The sequence below is a fragment of the Rattus rattus genome, chromosome X (genome assembly GCF_011064425.1).
Source record: "Rattus rattus isolate New Zealand chromosome X, Rrattus_CSIRO_v1, whole genome shotgun sequence".
Classification (NCBI taxonomy): domain Eukaryota; kingdom Metazoa; phylum Chordata; class Mammalia; order Rodentia; family Muridae; genus Rattus; species Rattus rattus.
The window spans coordinates 20,706,429-20,719,874 of NC_046172.1; the positions used below are offsets into that span (position 1 = coordinate 20,706,429).

A 13,446-nucleotide genomic window follows, 5' to 3' on the forward strand; every position below is an offset into this window, starting at 1 on the left:
GCAGACCCAGCTCAAAATTCCAGCATGTTTGCCAGGCAGTGTTTTGAAGGCTTTTTTGTTCTATAAACACTGCGGTGTACTGCTTACTATGAATACTCCAGGGTAAGAGAGCAGTGTGTAAGGGTGGGAGTGTGGCCTTGTTTTGAATTCTATACACTTTCTAATTAATGTGGCCTAAGATTCCATTTAGGATTTGTAAGCTATTGCAAACAACTATTCAAAACACTGACATCCTATCCAGTAAATAGCCACAGTTAAATTCACACTGATCTTGCACTTACGTGGTTGAACTTGCAATCAATTTTAGTTTTTTTGGTTCAGTTCTTTGGATTCAAACTTCTACTTAGAGAGGTAATGTATTAGTGAGCCTTCTGTAGGGTAAAATGCCTCCCGAGGCTCCTACTTCTTGCTATGTAGGTCCAGGTATGTGAGCTTGACCTGATGACTCGTTTCTAGCTAATAAAATATGCCAGGAGAGATGTCCTGCAACTTGGGGAACTAGGTTCTAAGACCGATCTCTATCTTTGCTGCTTGCTCTGCCAAAGCTAGTAGCCGTCCTGTTGTATGAAGAGGTCCACGTAACAAGGGACAAAGGCATGCCTCAGGCCAATGGCTCTTAGAAGCTGAGGTCCTTACTCAGGACATGATTGCTAGCAGCCATGTGAATGAAATTGGAAGCAGGTCTACCCTCGGTAGAGTCTTAAGATGGCTCTGGCCCATCTTGTGAGAGATCTAGAGTCAGAGAATTTATCTAAGTTGAACTTCACTCTGGATGCTCAGAGGGTGAGGTAATACATGGACACTGCTTAAAAGCCACTAAATTTTGGAGTAATGTGTTATGAAGCAATAGACAATGAATACATCATGTGATTTTAGAATCTTGATTACTGAAGCTTGAGTATCTTCCTTTCTCTATTTTCCTAATCAAAGGCATGGGTTAATTTTATAGAAAAGATTAAAGACAAAATATTGTTTGTCATCCCATAAAGCCCTACATAATCTCTTTGGACATTTATCCAAGCATCTACAGATTATTTAGTTGTACTTGGCTCATACTGCTCCATCTTAAACAAAATCAAGTGATGGTCAAAGTGAGGTCGTGTCCTGAAATCAAGATACTGTTAGCTGTGAAGTTTCCTTTTATGGCAATATGACTACATCAAAAGAGAAAGTTATGTGCATTGCTACACATTTCCGCTTGCCAGAGAGACTTCCTATGTTGAATCCTCTGCTCACATCTCTCTCTTCTTCACTAAGATGCAAACTCAAGATTTCGGGAGACTCTAGGTCGTTTTAGAGCCTCTTCTCTGAAGTGTGCTGAAAAATGTAAGAGTACTTGAGATGGCCAGCTTTTGTTTCCTTTGCCACTTGTCCTTAAATGAGAAAATCCTTCTTTTTTACCTGTGACTTCAGGTCTCTTGAAACAGATGAGTCCACAACTGTTGTTAAACTTGAAGAAAAAGGTGTTAAGATTTTCTGCAACCAACATCACTTAAAACTTTACTCAAGAAATAAAATGTACACTCACAATTCAAAAACCATGTAAAGCATCCCATCTGAGCTATATGTCTCCAACAGCTCTACAATGTGTGGATGCTTCAGCATATGACAGATACTGGCTTCCCGCTTTAGATCTGCAAAACAAACACACAGCACACTTCATTAGGTAGGAACAAGAGACAAATAGAGTAAAGGATGAATGAATGGATGGATGTGATCTATGGTAACATGAAGACTTCTCTGTCTAAAGAGATGAAATCCCCCATTTAAACTGAGCTTCTCTTCTCACCCTTTCACATCTGTGGCCATACAACCTTCCATATCTTTTCAGCTTCCATCCAGATATGGGAGAAAGCTCTTACTAATAAAGGTTCTCATTCCTTTGAGCACAGAAACAGCTTGTCCCAAAGTAAAATAAGTGCATGTATATTCCCACAAACTCTGGTAGTCAAGTTTCAGCCTCCAAATTGATAACCTCTCCTTGAGCTGCTGATAAGTAACTCAATTTAGTTTTGAATTTTACCTTTGTCTTACTTTTCCTTAAGCCAGATAAGAATAAAATGTAGCAGGTTACAGACATTTCACGGAATTTATGTGAAATATGAAAAGAAATAGTATGGTTTACACAGAAAGGTACTGTTCCCAGAGCCAAAGTTAGAATCAATCAATTGATTAGTTTTTGCAGTGATGGGAATGGAATTCAGGGTCTCACGTGTTATAAGTATGTGGTCTGCTGTTGAATTACAGTTGTAGCCTGGGAATTTTTAAATATCATCTGTGAGACATGTTGACTAACTCAGGATCTTTTAAAGAACAGACAGACAATGCAGGTAGCGCTGCCGTGTATAAGATAGCAGTGCTGTTTGCCGCTGGGCATGGCAGCATCTGCTTGGAATCCTAGCACTTGGAAGCTGGAGGTAGGAGGATCGGCGTTTCAAGGCTACTCACACCTAGATGGTGAGTTTAGGGTCAACCTGGGCTACATAAGACTCTATCTTATAACAACAACAACAACAACAAAATCCTATTTGGAAAACAAAATTAATATCAACATCCTCACATTAAGGATGGGCAGGGACACCACTTGTTTTGTGTTTAACTAAAGTCTTCCACTACTAATACTGCTATACCTGTTTGCTGATACATAAAATACAATGTGGTGTTTTTATATGTGAAACTAGAAGGGGGGTTGTGGATTTAGCTCAGTGGTAGAGCGCTTGCCTAGGGAAGCTTAAGGCCCTGGGTCTGGTCCCCAGCTCGAAAAAAAAAAAACAAAAAAAAAAAAAAAAGAAGGAGACAAGAGAGTAAGAACCAAATCCAGACTGCACAATTCAATAGACAACATGAACTCTTTTCTTGTTTTTTATTAATTTAAACTTAGCCCTGTCATCAAGCACAATGGCTGAAGAGAAAATCTTACGAAAGCTACTGACGTACAGGCAACATAAAGAAAAGAATAGGTACCACGAGAAATGGAGAGATCAATAATACAGTGTTAAGAAAGTCAAGGGCATAGAGAAAATAAAGGCATATAAAAGTGGTTAAGGTTGGAATCTGAGGGGAAAAAAGCCATGAACATTCTGAGCTGGTAAGGTTCCAAGGAGAGGTCAATCAGTGCCAGGAACTAGTGAAGTCCTAAGTGAATGTATACTACTGACATATGCACAGCCATGTCAAAGACCCAAAAGCTCCAGATCTACAGGAGTGGCACAGCCTTCCCCAAGTGAGATTAAGAGGGCTCACAAAGCCTTCCTTGGGTGGAAGTGGGAATACTGCACATCTAATAAGTAAAGAGGTGGATCTGTAGGGAGCAGGTGAGGTCCTTAGTGAATGTGTGTGGTCAATAAGGCCATACATATATGGCAAGGATTCCAATGCCTTAGACCCCTGGGAAATGGAAATGCTTCTCTTGGCTTAGGCTCAAAGAAACAGCAAAGCTTTCCCTCCTGGTCCAAGTGTGAATGAGAGTGTACACAGAAAATGCCCACAGTAGCTTTCTCTCCCTTCGCCACAATGTTTACAGCCTGAGGACTGTTTCTGTTCAGACACAGTTCCTGTTATGATTGCCAAACATGCCTGCTTGATTTACTTATATGCCATAAACCCTGCCTCTTTGATTTAGCTGTATATGCTAATCGTGCTTTGTTGGGGGTTAGAGGAGTACGGCAGCTTCTCCATCCTAGAGCACAGACCACTTGATCCCATCTTTTCTTGTGCTTGTCATTTTTTCTTCCCTCGGGGTCCCCTAGGCAGGGTCTTGGAACCCAAGCTATGGGAGGATATATGGCAGGTTGGCGCTGAACTTGTTATACAAACGATAATTATTTAATGTGAGATTACAATTTATCATTTCTCTCACTGAGCTGAAAACTCCAACCATTCTGTGAGGTAGGTAAATTACTGATGAGGAAACTCACTCAGGATTGGAAACCTGTTCAAAATCGCACAGCTCTACAGCTATCACAGGAGTGAGCTTTGAACCCTGACTCTAAAGTCAGTAAGCTTTCTATCATACTGTGTTATGGATGTGGGTGTGATCACAGTTAAAGAATCTGGAAATAAAAAAGAAAGGAAGAAACTAATAGAAGAAATGGCTAGGCAGTTTTGGCTTGTATGCTCACTGTAGAAGGAAACACTGTGTGTGGCTAAAAGTGGCCCTGCACGGATTAAATAGTTCACAGAATCTGCAGTCAGAAACAGTGGTTGTGAATCCTGCCTTTGTCCCCGCCACCTGCATACCAAATACTGACTTCTGTAAATGACTTGCTTATAGTCACCGGAATGTGAATGGTGAGAGTACATGGTACCTTCAGTCTACTAATTTGACTTCAAAGGGCAGTGCAAGTTCACAACAAGAAGTCATGTGGGAGAGAACCACGTAGAGTACAGCACGTGGGGAAAGAGGCCAAAGGGTGTGTGTGTGTGTGTGTGTGTGTGTGTGTGTGTGTGTGTGTGTGTGTTAGTTAGCATTCACCTTAAAAAAAGAAAAAAACCTGGAGCCTAGGGAAAATGCCTCTGTGTTGAAAATCAGTTGGGAAGGCCCTGCAGGAGGAGAGAGTAAAACAGTTGCAGGGCTTGTCCAGGGATGCTAAGGAACCATGAGGAAGGTCTTTAACAGGTGTGTTGGAGGGCCAAAGGGAGCCGAACATCAGATACATGCACGGCTCTCTCCTCTCAAGAATGTTGTGCTTCCCAAGTCCAGGGAAAGCTTGAGAGTTTTATAATTTCTTTTTACTTTCTCTCTAGCTTCTCATGTTCTCAGAAGTCACCCTTTCATACCTCTGATTTTCACATTAGTGGCTCCTTCTTTGTTTCTGTTCTGATGAAAGGCAGTTTTAACTCTGCTCTGACACTCATGAAGCAAACACATTCAGTGTTTGCCACCATCAAGCCTGGTCTCTTTCCTGCTCTGCAGTTTCTTTTCCATTTTGCCCCTTTCATGTAACTACAGCATGCTTCAGTCCCCATTCTTTGCTACGTGACAGCTTTGTTACACTGAAAGCTTTTAGTAGAAACAGATCTGCCAAAGACCCCCCCTGTGCTGGGCATGGAGAAGGCTTGAAAAAGCTCTTGGTTTAATACCTAGTACTCTCCAAACAAAGGCAGAATTTCTGGGGCTCTTACTTTCCAATAACAATGTGACATAAATGTCAGTGAATCTGACATTTTGTAGCCAAAATGCTGACAGGATAGCACAACACTGACAGTATAAAAATAAATTTGAGATGATAGGGACAGCAATGTAAAAAAAATGCACAATTGTTTCCATAATTTAAATATCAAGTAAATAGTGCAAAAAAAACTTACTTTAAAAAACAACTATCAAAATAAAAATTAAATTAAAGAATCTCAAAAAGGATGAATATATTGTATATGCATCATTTTAACTGTAGATTCCAAACGTAGGAAACTCAAATGGTCATTTGAAAATGTAACGAAGGGAACACGCAGCTGTCAAGTGCTGTTAAGTCGATGATGACATAGTGGAGTAAACTACTCTTTACCTACATAGTGACTCATGAGGCAGGGAGGGAAGAACTGGAAAGCACATGGTCATACTTTGGCACGACTGTGTGACTGTTTACAGATGCTACTATAAAACACACCTGTGAGGACCATGGCAGAGTGGGGCCATCTCTGCTTGGAATGAGAGCTTTGTTAGTAACTGGCAGCCTTCTCCTTCCTCCCCTCCCCTTCCTTCTCTCTTCCCTTTTCCTTAGGAAATTTTTGAAAGAGACTTTCAATCCTCTATTTCTATATTTAGTGCCCTCACATTTAACTATGTAACTATATTTAATCAACTCATTTCCTTTTAAAAGAGGCACTAATGATACTTAATGTTATAGCTCAAGTCAGTAACATATTTAAATTAAATTAGCATATGATACAAACTTAAAACTACTATTAATCTCCTAAGAAGTGTAGGCTGCCCAACAGCAATAATCTTGTGAGTGCCATTGCATGGTACTAATAAATAGTGCTGTGGACGGCTGATCAGCCTCTCAAATAAGGGAGAGCTAGAGAATCGGTTTTAGTAATGTTTCAAAATAATTTTCCTGAAAATTTTTATTATTCATTTTACAACCACTTATTAGAGTTCATAAAAATTGGGTACCATTTGGAGCTGTAATTCTGCAGCAAGCTTATTTGACAATGGGTAAGAACTAGGTTTGGTATTTATAAATACTATTGAAGAAAGGAGCCATTAAAAAATGTTTAGTTTTAGAATAGCAGTGTCAACCTCACTGTCTGTATTTAAACAGCCTACACATAAGAGTTCAGTTGCCCAGGAACCTACAATGATGATTAGATCAGCTATTTTAAGAGTATCATATTCAACCCAATGTATGAAAAATATTATTTGAACATACATTTAAAATTAATAAAACTGTTACTTTTGTGCTCTTTTAGATCTGTATGTTTCTTATACTTAATCTATATAAAGTAGTCCAGTCACAATTTAAGTGCTTAGCAACCACATGTTAGTAGCAGTTACAAATGGTACAGCTCTAGATAAATTGACATTTTTCTTATTATCTTTACTTATTTGTGTGTTCATGTGCACAGGTGTGACAAAGTTACATGTGGATGTCAGAAGACAGCTACTGGAAATCAGTTCTCTTGTTCCACCATGTGTTCCAGGAATGTTCTCAGGTCATCAGGCTTCATGGCAAGGGACTTGATCGGCTGAGCCATCTCACCAGCCCAATTTCCATTAATTCTTATCTTTTTCTATGACCACCCCCCATCGAATTCATACCCCTGAGCTGCCGGGGAAGCATTCTGTCCATAAGCTACACAGCCCAAGCTCTTGTTTGCCATTTTCAGACAAACAATTGCAGTTAATAATTTAAAAAAGAATCTAAATTCAGTTATGTAATTCAACAATGACTATAAAAGGAAACTTTGTATCTTGTCTTAATAACTATGATTTATCAATTAATTGCTAAATAGGAAAATTTTCTACCACTGTTAATCTAAATCATTTATTTGTTCTGTCATTTAAAATTATTTTTATCTTGCTTAATGTAGCAAACAAGATGGTACATAGTTGTATATACTATATATAGCTGTGTGCTTCAGAACTTAATGGAATGAATTGCTTTATAGATTCTAACACTAGAATATACAATAAAATATTTGAGGTTTACAAGCACGCACTTCAAGTAGTTACTAAATAACTGTGATCATCCAGGTAAGAGAGAGAGAGAGAGAGAGAGAGAGAGAGAGAGAGAGAGAGAGAGAGAGAGAGAGTGTGTGTGTGTTTGTGTGTGTTCTCATTTTACAGAGAAAGAAAATGAGGTCCTGGTTGAATGATATTTAAGTTGCTGAAAAAATGCACAATTTCTAAATAAAGGGCAAGATTAATGACAAAACCCCAGTGCTCTTGACATTATACCACAATGACACCTGGACTCTGTAGTTTACTTATGGCCCAAGATCTACCTGGGCAACAATGCTAACATGATAATGCATGCCTGGCTGTGCAGCTAGCGAAACTATTATACACCAGCTTCTTCCTGTTACGCTGTCATCACTGACGGCCAGCAGGCTGGCGTGACTTCCTGACAAAGCACAGAAATACTCTCATCCACTTTTAAAAAACGTCTAAGTTGCATCATAAACTCAACATTTAAATTCAGTAAGAAGAGACCCAAGCTGCAAAGTCAAAGTGAATATCCTAATGCTGTCCTAGAAAGTCAAAGTGAATATCCTAATGCTGTCCTAGAAAGAATTAGGGCCAGAAGCAATGTGTTTGTTTTAATAAATGTTAACAACCAAGTAAGTAAATGAAATCAGTATTGATAACATTGTCCTTGCTGCCATAAAATTAATAACCATAGATGTTTTAAGAAAGGAACCTAAGCAGAACCATGGAGACGTTATATTAGTAAAGTCATTTTCTGTGGCTGAGTTCCACCTTCATATAATAACCAATACAAAGGCTAAAGTACAGTTGAGCTTCGCTTTAATAAGGCTATTTTTCTATAAATAGAAATCCCTTCTCAACTAGCGATGATCTAAGGCCCAGAGAGAACCACATAAGTTATTTCTTTGCTCTTGTACACATTTTACTACTCTCCCTACAAATTTTATTATTTCTTTTCACACACTTATAGAGTCCTGTGCATCTTCTAATTTCTTTGTGTTCTTGCCCACCTTTTATTCTTATAAACTAAACTCTCATTTGTCTTTTGAATGAAGAAAGGGAATTGGAGGATGTTTGACTAACAATTTGTTGTTGTTGTTGTTTCTCAACTAGAGAAAAGTGCATTGATTAGAAATTACCCTTAACTGCATGGATTATTTCAAAATTAATGAGATTTTGGTAATATATTTCTGAGTTTTTGGGTTCTGGTCTAATGTAACAAACACATTACAGCGCACTGCCCAGTTTAATATTAAATTCAAACCAAAGCCAATACTATATGCACAAATACCAATCATCTATAAAATAAAGACAGTTGCTGTGGTAACTGCTTGTTTTTCTCTTTCATTCGGATGAGTTGGTAAATAAGGGCCTACAAATATTACTTATTTACTTTGGTTCTAAGTTCTAAAAATGTCAGGACATTCCTAATCCATATTTAAGTACTAAAAAGCATTGATCTTACTAGTTGTATATTAATAAATGTTCCAGGTGACAAATTCAAAGCTCCTTATTAAAATTTATCTTCTGGCATATTAAAGTGTCTTTAAAGAAAAGTATCTGCTTAAAAGCCATTTATGGGTAAGAACCAACATTACATTAAAAAGAAACCAACTTAGTCATTTCAGAAAATATAGCCTTCAGTATTCTGTGCAAGGAGTTACTCAAGCATGATCATGGTGGAAGTCTTTTGGGGGATGCAACTAATAAACCATGTTAATGAGACAGCTAAAAAGAAAAGGTGGAGGAACCTGAGATCCAAAGCAAACCAAGCTCAGTGCTTCATTTTCTCACATATACAAATGATTGTTGAGATTATATTTAATGCATGCTAACAACTAAATACAATGTTCCTGATATCTCTAATAGATACAGTCCTCTGCTTGTTTTTCATTTGAGGAGGTATAAACCAAGGAAGGGAAGATCTGGGTGTTTTAGGATGATTAAAACCAGATACCTATTTCAACATTGTATTTTTCACTTAATAAAAGGAAATTGGAGAAACCCTACTTAATGCTTCAATTACTTCTCAATATTAAAGTCTCAAAAAGCATCATACACACACACACACACACACACACACACACACACACACCACACACACACACACACACAGAGAGAGAGAGAGAGAGAGAGAGAGAGAGAGAGAGAGAGAGAGAGAGAGAGATGAGGATGCTTTGTAAGGTGATCATTCATTAAAGCTCACTGATCTACAGATTTAGATGGGTTTATTTTATTGCACATAAATTTTACCCAATAAAGCTTAAATAGCAAAGAAGTTATTATAATAAAACAATTCAACTAATTTGTCAAAGTCTAGTACATAATATTTCCTGATTATATTATCGGATTTACTTCCTATTTTTATCTATTGATAAATAAATGTATTGGGGATCCCCAAAGATACCCGCCAGGATAGATTTCCTTACCACTTACTTCTCTCTACAAAGCCTTTCTCCACTATGAAGCCACTGCAAATAGGGCCAAAAATTTCCTCAGAAAACAACTTATGATCTAGTTTAATATATAAATAAGTAAATAACTAAGACAAAGGATGTCCATGGTACAGTGAAATTATTACCAATGGTTTTAATTACACAGGTTTCCCATCTAGTCATAAAATCTTTCTGTCAACAAACTATCATAGAATAGTATAAAAGCTGTGCACTGCAGTTAGCACCTGGAATCCCAGCAATGTTGAGTCCAAGGCAGAAGGACTGCAAGGCATGGACTATAGAGAGAAACTGTCTCAAAAAGAATATGAAACAAATTTATATCAAAAGTATCAATTAATTGTGGAAAGAATAAAGTGGCTGCTTTATAAAATCAGACATAGATACACTTACAGATTCATATACATAACCACCAAATTATTTATATATCTTACTTTGATAGTCTACTGACACAGTGTATTATCAAGAGAAGCTTGCTAACAGGTGTGTGTAGGTAGCCATTTACTCTTAAGTTTATAAACGAGTCACAAAGCTTTGAAAAATACTAGAAAATTTTTAGTTCAAAGTAGAGTCACCCAGCAGTTGCTGGAAAGTGGCAAGATGATGTTTTATACATAATGAAACTCTTGTGTAAGGGAAGAGCCTTCTAGAAGGGCTCTATTTCCCCAGTGTCTTAATAAATTTTAGTCATATTATGACTGTCTTGTCTTCATAACAAATCTTTCATTTTGTCTTCCATAAAAATAAGGAAGCATCTTATTTAGTACTCAAAATATAGTAGCTATCTAGACACACCATTTAAAACTTATTTGGAGCCAGAATCCATTTCAAAAAGTCTGTTGAAATAGTAGATGTTCTGCCTCCAAAGAGTCTTCAGTGACATTTAAGGGAAGCACAAAAGCCACGAGTAAGGTCAGGATGGAGACAGGAAATCGTCTAATGTACCTCCTGGCTGTTATGACACGGGAACTCAGGCTCTGTCATGCACTCCAGCAACGAGCAGTTTTGAGAATAACTGTTGAGGTTTCAAAAAGTACAACTCTCATAATATTTCAGCTGTTTGCTGCCAAACCCAGCACTGTACTATGTGAAATGTATAAAACTACCATTAGCTCTGTTCCTCTATTCTTTGAAAAAAATTATAAGAAGTTCCTTGGGGACATTCTATGCAGTCCAATTTGCTGTTTCCCATCTTGATATCAAAATAATATAAATTATGTACTAATTAGTGTATAAATGTTTACAAGAATGAAATAAATATATTTTAGAGTGTCTGCCAAATAATGACACTGAAGCTCTTCTCTAGTTTTTGTAGGCAGAGTGCCAGAATGTGCATTTTCTTACTCTGTAAAGAGCATACATTTATAACCAATCTTCTTTCCGCATTTTTTTCTCTGAATAGCTCTTTTGCCAGTTCATCAAACTGAGAATGAAAAAAACAAAAGTTTCCTTAACAATTGAGTTTGAGAGGCAGAGGCTTCTCACATCTGATTCACATATAGCTGAGTGGAATCCTCCCAGCTAGTGAAAACAGGCAGGCGGGTCTCACCTCCTCTTCAGTTTAAGAATCAGTGGTCACTAAGTCATAACAAAAGCCCTAACCCATGACACAGCATTACAGTAAACAGTTACAATGGACACATTATTTAGATCATTGTAGATAATGGTGCATTTCATATAAGGTTTTAGAGCACAGATTTTTTTTTGGGGGGGGGGAGTTCACTTAGGACTTTCCTGGCCAGTCACATTATTCCATAGATCTGGCATGTATCTTTCAAATTACTGACACTTGTGCTGATAATATAACAGACTTGTAGTCAAAGGTCCATTTAAAAATCCTGCCCCCAACAACCGGTAGCTGTCCCACCCTTAGAGCCTTACATTCCTCCATCTGTAAAACAGGAAGATAAGAGAACGACTGCTACTCAGGACTGTGGAGAGGCCTAGGGAGTTTGTGAAGCCCGTGAAAGCACCTTGTCTAGTACACAACATGGAACATAGCTCTTTTTACTTTGACTATTTTTGATAAAAATTATTTCTCCCTATCGTTACCAAAATCATTTGAAGCAAGTGTAAGGACAAAAAGATGTCAGTGTGAATACCCACTACTAGGCCACACTGTTAGATGGTTCAATGCAACTTTAACGTCTATAACTTCTTGGGAAATCATTCATCTGGGCCCCTCTTGGAGTTATCCTCAGACAAACCACTGCCTCTCTTCCTCTTAGTAGTCACAGCTGCATCACCTGTCAAAACAATTTCCCTTCCCGCTATTAGCCCAGTTTTGACTTTTACCAACTCTTGTCTGGACCACAGCAATAATCATCTACTGTGCCCCTCTGCCTTCAGTTTCTTCTTTTCATGTTACTCATTAAAGCGTTATTGGAGTTTAAAGCAGCTATTATTATCATATTACTTCAAACTCCTTCACTGTGCTCTGTTCTGTGCATTAAAATGTTATAATCCTTCAGGATGGCTTTGATTTTACCTCCAACCACTTAACTAGAGTCCACAGACCCATTGAGCACCACAACTGGAAGCTAAGGGCTTTGTTTTCTCTTTCCTCTAAAATATTCCACATATCCACATTTCAGCTTCCACATCATATTTACATCCCTTCAGCTTCTGACCCATGCTTATGTGCTTTAAAATTCACCTTTTAAATTTTTTAAATATTTTAATTATTATTAAAATATTATTTAATTAATTATTTTAAAAATATTTTAATTTACAATGCAAATGTTGCTCCTTCCCAGTCCCATCCTCACAGGATCCCTCTACCATGCCCCACCCCAATTGCCTCTGAGAGGATGGGGCCTTCTGTGTAACCCCCTGATTAAGTCTCTGCAGGATTAGGCACATCTCCTCCCTCTGAGGCCAGACAAGGCAGCCCTCTGCTACATATGTGCTGGGAGCCTCAGTCTAGCCCTAGTCTTTGGTTGGTGGCTTAGTCTCTGGGAGCTCCCAGGGATCTAGGTTAGTTAATACTGTTGGTCTTCCATAGGGGTCACCAGTCTCAGTGTAATGTTTGGCTGTGGGTATCTACATCTGTTTCAGTCAGCTGCTGGGTTAAGCCTCTCAGAGGACACTTATGCTACACTGCTGTCTGTAATCATAAGAGAGTATCATTTATAGTGTCAGGGATTGGTGCTTGCCCTTGGGATGGGTGTCAAGTTGGCCATTCCTTCAATCTGTTCCATCGTAATCCCTGCATTTCTTTTAGACATGACAAATTTGGCGTCAAAAGTTTTGTGGGTGGGTTGCTGTCTTTACCCCTCCACTGGGGCTCCTGTATCCTTAGTCATCAGAGAAATGCAAATGAATATGAGCCAGACATTCCACTTTACACCAATCAGAATGACAAAGACCAAAACTGAAGGGATAGCACATGGTGTTGAGGACATGGAGAAAGGGGAACCCTCCTCCCACTGTTGGTGGGATTGCAAACTGGTGCAACCACTCTGGAAACCAGTCTGGCAGTTCCTCAGAAAATTGGACATAGTTACTACCTGAGGACCCAGCTATACTGCTCCTGGGCATATATCCAAAAGATGTTCCACCATGCCACAAGAACACGTGCTCCACTATGTTCATAGCAGCTTTATTTTTAATAGCCAGAAACTGGAAGCAACCCAGATGTCCCTCAACTGAAGAATAGATACAGAAAATATGGTTCATTTATACAGTGGAATACTATTCAGGTATTAAAAATGTGGACATCATGAATTTTGCAGGCAAATGGATACATCTAGAAAATACCATCCTTAGTGAAGAAACCCAGACCCAAAAGGACATACGTGGTATACAGAATACCTATGATACATAGACCCAAAGAGGTTAAAC

The 13,446-nt window shown here is 38.4% G+C and overlaps 1 protein-coding gene across 1 annotated transcript in view; it reads right to left on the bottom strand.

Annotated features, from left to right (window-relative positions):
* Cask (calcium/calmodulin dependent serine protein kinase) overlaps positions 1-13,446 on the bottom strand; it is a 390,111-nt gene that overhangs the window by 199,500 nt on the left and 177,165 nt on the right. The window contains 1 exon segment of the mRNA XM_032890511.1: positions 1,529-1,634. Within this exon segment, the coding sequence (XP_032746402.1) occupies positions 1,529-1,634 (106 nt within the window).